Source organism: Rhinoderma darwinii, chromosome 6 (genome assembly GCF_050947455.1).
Source record: "Rhinoderma darwinii isolate aRhiDar2 chromosome 6, aRhiDar2.hap1, whole genome shotgun sequence".
Taxonomy (NCBI): Eukaryota; Metazoa; Chordata; class Amphibia; order Anura; family Rhinodermatidae; genus Rhinoderma; species Rhinoderma darwinii.
In genome coordinates, this window is record NC_134692.1 from 119,436,404 (window position 1) to 119,448,989 (window position 12,586).

Genomic DNA, 12,586 nt, shown 5'->3' on the forward strand with positions numbered 1-12,586 from the left:
CTGCTACCCTGGTTTTTACACCCATGACTGTTTATGAGAGCGGAGCATGGAGCTAACTTGACTAGGGGACCCATTCTTCAGTCCATGTAGCGGCCGCAGGGACCCTCAGGAGGTTCATATGTAACTTAATAGTCCTAACAATAAAGCATAATAAGAAGAGAAGTTAAGTTTGGGGAGTTGGCTGCTGTAACCCCATTATTGTTTATGGTAGATATGGAAAAAACGGATTGCACACACTCTCCTTATTCCTCCTCTGCTGCAAGATTATAATGAGCAATGGTAGACATGGGACTCCTGCTCTCTTGATCGGTGAGAGTCCCAGAGGTCAGACCATCAATGATCAGACATTTATAACCATAAATGTCTTTTGCCAGAATACCCCTTTAAACTTATAAAATACCTAACAAAGAAAATTAATGAATGAAAAAAAAAGGAACACATTTCTCCAGCACATCTGTAAAAAGTATAAATTTTATTCGATAATCAAATTAAAATCCAGAACTATGAGCCGATCTCCTGGCTGTTGAGGGGAGCCGATCACAGCTAGAAGGTGCAGAGCTCTTTGCTGAGCTTTTCTCCCCCTTTGTTTCAGTGATGTTGGCGATCTCGGCAACTGGACACTCACCGATTAAAACTTCTGATATGTCGCTATGACATATCAAAAGTTTTCTGAATGTACAGTTACTGTATAAGATTATCGTCACATGTTGTGTACGGAAAAAATCTGCCAAAAATCTGCACTTAAATCTTCATTGTAAATCTGCACTTGTTTTGTTTAAAATGGTACATGGGTAGATTTTACATGCAGATTTAGATGTGTTTTTTCCTGTGGATTTTCTGCACTATACATTTCTGCATGATATCAATTAGATCATCTGCAACTGAAATCTTGCTATTTGTATTTCATTACGGTTTAGTTTTCCCCCCATTCAAGTCAAAAAGTGAAAAATGTCACACTGCAGACTAAGGGCTCATTCAGACGTGGCGGAATTGCTGTTGAATTCCGCTGCGGACAGTCCGCTGTGGAATTCTGCAGCAGCCGTTTTTTAAATTTATTTCTATACATTTTTAGGAAACTTAGTTCAGACGTTGCAGAAAATAACTGCGGAAATTAGGCTGCGGTGCAGATTTTCCCTCCGCAGCATGCTCATTCCATTGCGGAGAAGAAGCGGACTTTAACTGCGGATCTCAGCATTTGCATTGCAAAGGCTGAAATCTGCAGCAAGTCTGCTGTGATATCCACAACGTCTGAATTACCTGTCAAATATGAAAATGTTGCTGCAAATTCGCAAAGAATCTGCAGCAACATTTTCAGCTGAGAAATTCTGCCACGTCTGAACATGGCCTTAAGTTTCGACAGCTCGTCCTAAATTCTAGGTAGAATTTTTTCCAATATGGAAAGGAAACTCATTCACTTGAATGGAAGGTATTTTTGGTGCATACTTTCTGTTCATTGTGAAAATTAGCAATAAAAATATTGCAAAAAGTTTGCTACATGTAAGCAGCTTAAATCTATGATTCCATCATATTTGACTGGAAAAACATGCAGTGCCAATTTTCCTGTCAAAATGAGGAACACTTTGGTGGAATCCGATGGAACTCATTGTAAATCAATCGGGCCTGTCGGCACTAGTGCTATCCGTTGTTAGACAGATCCGGCACTGTGTCCTAGTATCCAGTGAAAACAGAAACCAGGACACAGATGTGAACAGAACATAAATCTTCATGCATACTGCTGCTTCATGGCTCTGTACAACCTCTTTAGTTGGACAGCCACAAACTCCGATGGGGCACCAGTGCACCTGTGTATGCCTCCGATTTCATACAGGGGTATACAGAGGTTTTTTTTCTGTCTGATTCCTTATGAATGCCATGCACAGGGTTGCCAACCGTCCGTAAGCTCCTGGACAGTCCGTAAAAATAAGGGTCTTTTTTCATGTGTCCGTAAAAAAAAATTATGCATCCGTGATTTTTTTTAAGTTGTAAGAGTTTGTGCCAATTATTGGGATTATCATTGATTTAGAGGTCACAGTACGTGCTGCTAATGTGTTCATATCACTATTCTAAGCAATAGACATATATTACTTATAATATTTATGGTTTGATGTGGTTTTCCAAATTGTCCATAAAAATGTTTAGTGTCTGTCATTTTTGGATAAATTGTCCTGAAGAAAAAAAATATCAGGTTGGCAACCTTGGCCATGCACCATGAGGTAGCACACAGAGTGCTTACAGCTAGCTGTGCCATGTCAATTACACTTTAATGTTACCTATAAGTGTCTGTTCACACGCTGCGTAAATACTGCAGTTTTTCCACAATGGAACTCATTGCGGAAAATCTGCAGCAAATACAGTAGCAGCAAAGTTGATAAGATAAAACAAATCTCATCCACACGCTGCGTAAATACTGAGCGGAAAAAATGCTCAGAAATTAACTGCGGTGCAGAATTTTATTCCGCAGCATGTCAATTGTAATTGCGTAAACGCTGCTTATTTGTTGCGGGTTTTCCCAATTGAATTCAATGGGGAGGTAAATCCTGCATCAAATAGCAGTTGTTGCGTTTTTTTGCGGTGGGGTAGCAGAGATCCCGCCGCAAAAAATGCAACTCAACAAAAACAAAAGCTCATATCCAGAAGTCTGAGTTCCTCCCTCTAGCGGAGCCTCCTGGAGTGATGTTTTATACCATGTGACCGTTGCAGCCAATCACAGGCTGTAGCGGCAGTGTAGCAGTGAAACCTCATCTCAGGAGGCCGGCCTGGATGACGTCAGAGGGCCAGCCTCCTGGGATCACACTTCATCCCATGTGACCGCTGCTGCAGCCAATCACAGGCTGCAGCGGTCTCCTGGGATGAAACATCTAAGTGCTGCAGTTTTCCACAGCGTAAAGTCTGGGCGAAAACCTCCTGTTTGGTGCGGTTTTTCACCCGGAATTCCCAGCGGCGCACTGGGCCGATACACAGCGTGTTTTTTTTACGCAGCCTATCCGCCCTGTGTGAACTCGGCCTAAATGTAGGTACTAGAGCATCAGAACCACCTGCCAATGCATGAGAGTCTTCTTTAACATACTTTGGTAACCCTAATTATAAGGGCCTGTTCACATAAGCGTTGGTTTCCATCGAGGGGTTCCATCTGACCTTTTTGTTGGAGGAACCCCTCAATGGAAGGGCAAGCGGAAACCATAGGTTCTGTTTGCATTACCATTCATTTCAATGGTAATTCTTCCATTTCTTATGGTTCCTTTTGCCTTTCTGTTGAGGGGTTCCTCCGACGGAACCTTTCAACGGAAACCAACGCTGATACGAACACAGCCTAAGTAAACATATTTAATATCAGCACATATATGTCTAAACCAGGGGTCTCCAGCACGCGGCCCGCGGGCCGTATGCGGCCCCTGGGGCTGTCATCTGCGGCCCGCGGGACACAGAGCCGCTAGTATCGGCTCTGCTCCGAGACTCTGGAATTCCCTGACATCGCTGTCCACATATGAACAGCGATGTCTGGGGCTTCCCCAGAGCCGGAGTCCTGAGAAGAGTGCTGGTGTCGGCTCTGCTCCGGGACTCTGTGGAATTCCCTGACATCGCTGTCCACATATGAACAGCGATGTCTGGGGCTTCCCCAGAGCCGGAGTCCCGAGCAGAGCGCTGGTGTCGGCTCTGCTCCGGGACTCTGTGGAATTCCCTGACATCGCTGCCCATATATGGACAGTGTGTCAGGGTCTTGCCCAGAGCTGAGCAGAGCGCTGGTGTCGGCTCTGCTCCTGGACTCTGTGGAATTCCCTGACATCGCTGTCCACATATGAACAGCGATGTCTGGGGCTTCCCCAGAGCCGGAGACCCGGGCAGAGCGCTAGTATAGGCTCTGCTCCGGGACACTGCGGAATTCCCTGACATATCTGCCCATATATGGACAGTGTGTCAGGGTCTTCCCCAGAGCGGAGTCCCAGGCAGAGCGCTAGTATCGGCTCTGCTCCGGGACTCTGTGGAATTCCCTGACATCGCTGCCCATATATGGACAGTGTGTCAGGGTCTTCCCCAGAGCGGAGTCCCGGGCAGAGCGCTATTATCGGCTCTGCTCCGGGACTCTGGGGAAGCCTCGGACATCGCTGTCCATACATCGACAATGATGTCAGGGGCTTCCCCAGAGCAGGAGTCCCAGTGATGTCAGCAGCACAGCTGGAGTCCCAGGAAGAGCCTACTAGCGCTCTGCCTGGGACTCCAGCTCTGGGCAAGCCCCTGACATCACAGGGGCAGCCTCTACAGAGGGCACTGGGGCAGCCTCTACAGAGGGCACTGGGGCAGCCTCTACAGAGGGCAATGGGGCAGCCTCTACAGAGGGCACTGGGGCAGCCTCTACAGAGGGCACTGGGGCAGCCTCTACAGAGGGCACTGTGGCAGCCTCTACAGAGGGCACTGGGGCAGCCTCTACAGAGGGCACTGGGGCAGCCTCTACAGAGGGCACTGGGGCAGCCTCTACAGAGGGCACTGTGGCAGCCTCTACAGAGGGCACTGTGGCAGCCTCTACAGAGGGCACTGTGGCAGCCTCTACAGAGGGCACTGTGGCGTTATCTACAAGTGGGTGTGTGACAGTATCTGAAGAGGACACTGGCATTATCTACAGAGGGCACTGTGGCCTTATCTACAGAGGGCACTGTGGCCTTATCTACAGAGGGCACTGTGGCCTTATCTACAGAGGGCACTGTGGCCTTATCTACAGAGGGCGCTGTGGCCTTATCTACAGAGGGCACTGTGGCCTTATCTAGGGATGTCTTGCATTATCCACAGAGGGCACTGCGGCAGAATCCACAGAGGGCACTGCGGCAGCATCCACAGAGGGCACTGCGGCAGCATCCACAGAGGGCACTGCGGCAGCATCCACTGAGGGCACTGCGGCAGCATCCACTGAGGGCACTGCGGCAGCATCCACAGAGGGCACTGCCGCAGCATCCACAGAGGGCACTGCGGCAACATCCACAGAGGGCACTGCGGCACTATCTAAAAAGGGGCTGCCCAATCTTGACATGTGTGCTAACTGAGCCGCCGGACTGCATTTAGCGACACTTAAACTGGAAAGCTGGATTGTTGAAATAAGCACGTGGAGAAATATCTCAAATTTTAAACCTAGCGGTATTATTATAGTAATGTAGTATTATTATTCTAGTGATATAGTGTTATAGTCATTCAAATAACTAATTGATTAACAATAATTTTGTATTGTAGCAAATTTGAAAGTAATGCGGCCCGACCACTTCACATTTTTTCTATATGCGGCCCACTTACCCGGCCGAGTTTGAGACCCCTGGTCTAAACCATATGGTGTCCATGTTATTCCATCGTGCCACATATAGTTACTTTTGTGGTCAGTGATTTTTCTTCAGGGTTCCTTCAGTCACATGACCCTAGCCTAGATTTCTTCGTTAATACTCTAACACCACCAGCTCATCTATCTTTTACACATACCTTTTACCCAGGTGCTTACACACAAAACAAGTAAACATTACATTAGGAATTTGCTTATACAGCAATTCCATAGTGTAATAATGATAAATATAATGCATCTGATACGGGACTGCAAGATGGCAGATCCTGCATTGCCCTCCATTTCCAGCTACGGACATTTGCAGTTAATGGATATCTGAATACAAGCTATTGTAAAATCTGCTGGGTCTGTAGTCAGAGGATAGTGGTGGAGCAGGAGATTTCAGATTAAGATGCCATATTTGTACATGAGAAATAACAATATTTCTGGCCATTATATGACTTGTATTCTGCATTATTTAGCAGTTTTCTCCTCTGCAGGCTCTTTCTCAAATTCTCATTTTTCTCTGAGCTAGTGGGCGGAGCCTAACTGCTATCATGTCTACTATACACTGCACACATTAAGAGGATAATCCTGCTCTCCTATCTCTATCACACACATATATATAAAAGCTGCAGTGACATGGAGGAGATTATACAGCAGTAATGAGCAGTGTAGCTGTGACTTCAGTACTGGGGTGAGATATAACTCTTTCTAGAAGCTGCAGGACGTATGTGTCTCTCTGCCTCACTCTCACTCTCCTCATGCTCCCTCCCCTCACTAGGGGATAGACTTCTATGGGCAAAATGTAACCTGACCCCTCGTTGGGTTGATAGTCCGTCTAGTATTGATGAGACAGATTTAGCAGTATATTCAGACTGAATGAACAGTGAGGGCTTATTCAGACGAACGTGATATACGTCTGTGCAACGCGCGTCGCACGGACCTATATTAGTCTATGGGGCTGTGCAGACAGTTCCGTGATTTTTACGCAGCGTGAGTCCGCTGCGTAAAACTCACAATATGTCCGTTCTTTGTGCGTATTTCGCGCATCACGCACCCATTGAAGTCAATGGGTGCGTGAAAATCACGTTCACCACACGGAAGAACTTCGTGGGACGCACGTGATTCGCGCAACAGCAGTAAAACTATGAATGAAAACAGAAAAGCACCACGTGCTTTTCTGTTTACAAACATACAAACGGAGTGTCATAATGATGGCAAATCAAAGACAAATCACGCAGCCGCACATTATATGCTGATGACACATGGAGCTGTTAAGTGCCTTTTGCGCACGCAAAACGCTGCGTGTTTTGTGCGCGCAAAACGCACACGCTCGTGTAAATCCGGCCTTAGGAGGATGTGGAAGGAGCCTAATAGGTGGAGATAGCCGTTTTTCCTCTAATAAGATACATTACAAAGTCTTATATTCGCTTGTACTATTGATTTATGCAAAGTTTGTTGAAAAGTTAGTGATTATTTAACAGCAGCAACTTCAAGCCTTACTAATCAGTCTGAGATAAGAGATTATGACACTATAGCACTTAATGACTTTACACAATACTTGGAATGACTTTCATTATAATGCCAGTGACGTATCTGAGGAATCTTGTGTGTGTGACGCTTCACTGAATGGATACACATCTGACCCCAGCAGAAACCAACTCAGGATGATGTGGATCCATTTATTCTATTAAGCAGATTTGACATTATTTTATTATACTTCTTTCTTTTTCCAGATTAACATGGAAGAGAATGTTCTAAAAAGTTGATATTAGAACAGAAGACGAGACCTCATCATGGCGCACAATGATGGAGTCTATAATTCTGCTTACCATGACTCAGAGACCCTGGAGATTGACCGAGGGTATGTCAGCATTGTTTACTGAAACGCGATTAATTTTATTATTTACTTTACTATTTAATAAATGTATTATTTACTTTTCTTCTAGTTACTTACTGTATATAGCGCCAACATATTCGGCAGTGCTGTACAGAGGTTGTCATCATACATATCAGCTTCTGTCCCCAACGGCGCTCACAATCTAATTTCCCTATCTCGCACACACTAGGGCTAATTTCATACAACGCCAAATAACGGGGAGGAAAACGGTATGGGGAGGAGACCTACCAAAACAAAGACATTTCATGCAGTTGCTGCCCTTGGTTGGATTCAAACCTAGGACCCCGGTTCTGCAAGACACAATAATTTGAAGCTCGTTCACGCTAATTGACAAATATGCACCAAGGCTTTCCACCTTTTCCAGCTAAAAGTGCTTGTATTTGTGCCAGGTTTCGCTTCGATTTTGCACAAATAGCGCAAAATTAGGTCTTGAAGCCTCAGACATACAATGACTCCTGTAACTCACTGTAAGTCAGTATCCTCCGTTGACCTCCATTTTTTACTGTCCGGGCAGTGCAGGCAGGCAGTGTGCGCATTTCCGACTTACTTTTACCGGCCTGGTGGTAGTCCTGGAAGTCCAGCTGAGATTACAATCATGACAGAGATCGATCAGCAAATTGTTGTGCTGTAGAACAGACCAAAAAGTCCTTTAGTAAAACGACTATCTGAAATCTGTACTGTATGGCCAGCTTAAGGCTATGTTCACATTATGTTTGTGCCCTATGCCAAACATATGCTTTGTATATGCAACTATATATTTTGTCTGCTAATTTAAAAAGTATACTTTAAAGTATGTTTTTTTTCAGATGTGAAAATATCCTTGCAAGTAAGGTCATGCTGCGGATTTGAGAATCCACAGCACGTCCTAAAATACACACTGAAAATATATACCCCTTCGCACAGTGTGAACATAACCAGAAAGGAGGACTTTACTTCTTTTACCTGTATTAGGCCTCCTTCAACACAGGCTTTTTATCTGGCATTTTAACCTGCATGAAAAAACACTATAAAGAATCCCATGAGTAAATGTCAGAAAAAAAAACACCATACATAGAGCATGCTGTTCTTAAAAAAATAAAAAAAAAACATAACTAAACCGCAAAATGACCCACCAAAACACCAAAAACTAAAATGCTGCGTAAGTAGACTTTTCTATATTTCACTATAGACTTTAAAGTAATATCTGGCCGCAGCATTCTGAATCTACAAAAAAATGCCACAAAATGCTGTTTTTGAATCCAGCCTTAGCCTGAGTGGAAAGCTGCTGCAAACAACAACTCCTTCACTGGAGGACACGGCATGGCCATTTTTGACATGGTTGTCCATTCCTTTGAAAGGATAACACATTTTTCCTTTGGTGACTCCTCCTTATCTTTTGAAGCAGGGTTTGCTGATGGGACAACCCCTTCAATGAAATATTCTTACAATATTGGAGGACATTAACTCAGCAAAAAGTGCCAGATTTTGGCACAAAATGTGCCAAAAAAGTGGCGTACAGTATTGTGCAAAAGTTTTAGTCAGTTGTGAAAAAATGCAGCAAAGCAAAACAGCATCAATTCTTCTAGACACACTTCACAGTTTAGGGTTTTTCGTGAATCCTCACGACTGATAAAATTGTCAACAAGCTAATTCCTTAAAGACTATGTACACCTTACATAGTTACATAGTTACATAGTTACATAGTTGGTACAGTTGAAAAAAGACACATGTCCATCAAGTTCAACCAAATGATGGGAAAGGGGAAGTAAAAAATGTTACACATTGACACAGGAGCTGATATTTTTTAGTTCTAGGAAATTATCTAAGCCTTTTTTAAAGCCATCTCCTGTCCCTGCTGTGACGGCTCCTGCGGTGACTATTCCATAGATTCACAGTTCTCACAGTAAAGAAGCCTTGTCGCCTCTGCAGGTTGAACCTTTTTTTCTTCAGACAGAGGCAGTGCCCTATTGTTTTTTGAGGGGGTTTTACATAGAACAGGATCTCACCATATTTTTTGAATGTGCCGTTAATATATTTATATAAGTTAATCATGTCCCCCCTTAGTCGTCTTTTTTCAAGGCTAAATAGATTTAATTATTTTAATCTTTCCTCATAACTTAGATTCTCCATGCCCCTTATTAGCTTCCTTGCTCTTCTTTGTATTTTTTCTATCTCCAGGGCATCCTTTCTATGAATTGGAGCCCAGAACTGAACTGCATATTCTAGACGAGGCCTCACTAATGCTTTGTAAATTGGTAATAGTATATCCCTGTCCCGCGAGTCCATGCCTCTTTTAAATACACGACAATATCTTGCTGGCCTTTGAAGCAGCTGATTGACACTGAATGCTGTTATTTAGTTTATGATTTACAAGTTCACCCAGATCCTTCTCAACAAGTGACTCCCCCAGTGTAGCTCCCACTAGGACATATGATGCATGCAGGTTGTTGGTACCCAGATGCATAGCTTTACATTTATCTACATTAAACTTCATTTGCCAAGTGGATGCCCAAACACTTAGTGTGTTCAAATCAGCTTGCAATTCATGAACATCTTCCATAGTCTGAACTATATTACATAGCTTGGTGTCATCTGCAAAAATAGAAATAGTGCTATTAATCCCATCCTTTATATCATTAATAAATAAGTTGAATAATAGTGGTCCCAGCACAGAACCCTGGGGTACACCACTTATTACCGGGGACCATTCAGAGTAGGAATCATTGACCACAACTCTTTGGATACGGTAAATAAGTTGAATAATAGTGGTCCCAGCACTGAACCCTGGGGTACACCACTTATAACCGGGGACTATTCAGAGTAGGAATCATTGACCACAACTCTCTGGATAAGGTCCTTGAGCCAATTCTCAATCCAATTGCAAACGATACTTTCTAAACCTATAGTCCTTAATTTACCCATTAGATGTCTATGGGGGGCAGTGTCAAATGCCTTTGCAAAGTCCAAAAACACTATATCCACAGCGGCCCCTCTATCTAGGCGTCTGCTCACCTCTTCATAAAAAACAAATCAGGTTGGTCTGACAGCTTCTGTCCTAATAAAACCGTGCTGGCTGTCACTTGTAATACTATTTTTTGTCACATAATCCTGTATATAGTCCCTCAAACATTTTCCCCTTGATGGATCTTAAGCTAACTGGTCTATAATTACCCAGGGAAGAGCGAGAGCCCTTTTTGAAAATAAGCTCCACATTTGCCCTGCGCCAGTCCCTTGGCATTATACCAGTCACTAGAGAATCTCTAAATATTATGAAGAGGGGGACAGAAATAACTGAACTAAGCTCTGTAAGAACTCTAGGGTGTAACCCATCTGGTCCCGGGGCCTTGTGTACATTTATTTTATTTAACTTAGCTTGAACCATATCTACAGTCAGCCAATTCAGTATATCAACTGATATATTTTTTTAAATCAATAGATTTTTATTGAAATTTTACATCTTTTTTAAACAAGAAAACATCAAAATAAGCCCAAAACACGGACTAACAACAATAGTGCTTCAATACATTGAATATATACCAAGTTGAATCAGTCCATTAGCACCAACTTATAACAGTGAAAATAAGCAAAAATAAACAACAGTGCAGTATCATATTTTCAGTTACATACATGTCATACTTTATACCTTTATGTATAGTATCTCGAGTCTATCCATATCTCCCAATTTTTCAAGCATTTATCATGACTGGCAGGAGTATGCAATAAAATAGATTCATAATGGCAAGTATTATTTATTCTACTGATTACTTCTGTTATTGATGGCGATATATTCGCCTTCCAGGATTTAGCAATGGCTATCCTAGTGGCTATGAATATGTGATGTGTCACTACTCGGTCTTCATGTGGGATATCACCCAGCCCAATATCCAGAACTGCCAATTCTGGTTTGAAAGGAATAACTCTCCCAGTAATCTCTTTCATCAATTTATACACCTCTTTCCACATACCCCTAATCCTCGGGCAATACCACCACATGTGAATAGTCGATCCTATCAATCCACACCCTCTCCAACATTTATTAGTTGATCCAACCATTAAATGAGCACATCTAGCTGGTGTCATATACCATCTGAGGTGCATTTTCCGTGTGATTTCCACATGATTAATACATCTAGAATGACGTAGAATCCACCCTGACGCCTTTGCCCAGTCTTCCCCGGAAAACTCCTCTCCCAACTCGCGCTCCCATCTCAACTCGTTTGATGATTTACTTATAGCCGTGTTATTTAGAAGAAGATTATAGCTACAGGAGAGTCCCTTATCATATCCTTGCCACTGAAAAAAATACTTATGGAATGCTGACAAATGGTCTGGCCGAGTTGGGAACTCTATAGATTGTAGTAAGTGTCTGATTTGAAGATATTGATAAAATAACTTGCTGGGAATATCAAACCTGAATGTTAAGTTCTCGAATGATCTCATACTTTCTCCTTCATAAAAATCAGAAATACTCACTATCCCCGCCTTCATCCATGGGAGCAGAGACAAATGAGGGGCATAAAACTGCACTATGTGAAGCGGTAGATGTTCAAGACTTAAATGTACCCAATTGTTTTTGCATATGTATGATTTCCATACCTTCAAAGAGTCTAAAGTCGTTTGTAATGTCACCTTTGGCATCTTAGCCCCTATATATATTGCCGCCATTAGACTTTTTAAGGATGTTTGCGATAACATATCTCCTTCCAGCTGAGCCCATAAATTAGTGGCTGGATTCTTCCATAACATACGCGTTTGGTCCATAAGTGCGGCTATATTATAAGCCACCACATCTGGGACCCCCAATCCTCCCGATTTAACCTTACGAAATAGTAATTTTTTAGCTACTCTTGCTCTTTTACCATTCCAGATAAATTTAAGTAATAAATTCTGAATTTGTGAAGTAATTGGCCCAGGTATCAACAAAGGAATAGTTCTACAAAAATATAAATACTTGGGGAGTAGCAACATTTTAACCAGGTTAATTCTGGCAATCCATGATAGCTGGAAAGTGTTCAACCTTGTGCATTCTGACTTCAACCCCTCAATGAGATCCACATAGTTGTTATTTAATATTTGAGAGATTGAGGAGAATAGCTTTATTCCTAGGTACGGAAGTCCTGATGTAGCCCAACTCATTTGAAACTTTGATAAGGAATTTTTAAGTATAGGATCTACATTGATGGCTAACATTTTGGATTTAGAAATATTCAATTTGTAATAGGATACTTTTGAGTATGCTGAAATAATGGCCATTAATTCCGACAAAGACACAAGAGGAGAGGTACATGTTAATATAACATCATCTGCATATAACCCTATTTTATGCTCTCTCGTTCCTATCTTAATACCTGAGATGTTATTGGAACTACGGATCATTTCCGCAAAGGGTTCCATACATAAAGTAAAAA

At 42.7% G+C, this 12,586-nt stretch overlaps 1 protein-coding gene across 2 annotated transcripts in view; it reads left to right on the top strand.

The window, feature by feature from the left end:
• Positions 1-12,586, top strand: part of TMC5 (transmembrane channel like 5) — a 96,357-nt gene that overhangs the window by 32,104 nt on the left and 51,667 nt on the right. For both annotated transcript variants that reach the window (XM_075830183.1, XM_075830184.1), the window contains exon 2: positions 7,036-7,163. In XM_075830183.1, the coding sequence (XP_075686298.1) occupies positions 7,096-7,163 (68 nt within the window). In that variant the 5' untranslated portion in view covers positions 7,036-7,095. The remainder of the gene's footprint in view (positions 1-7,035; positions 7,164-12,586) is intronic.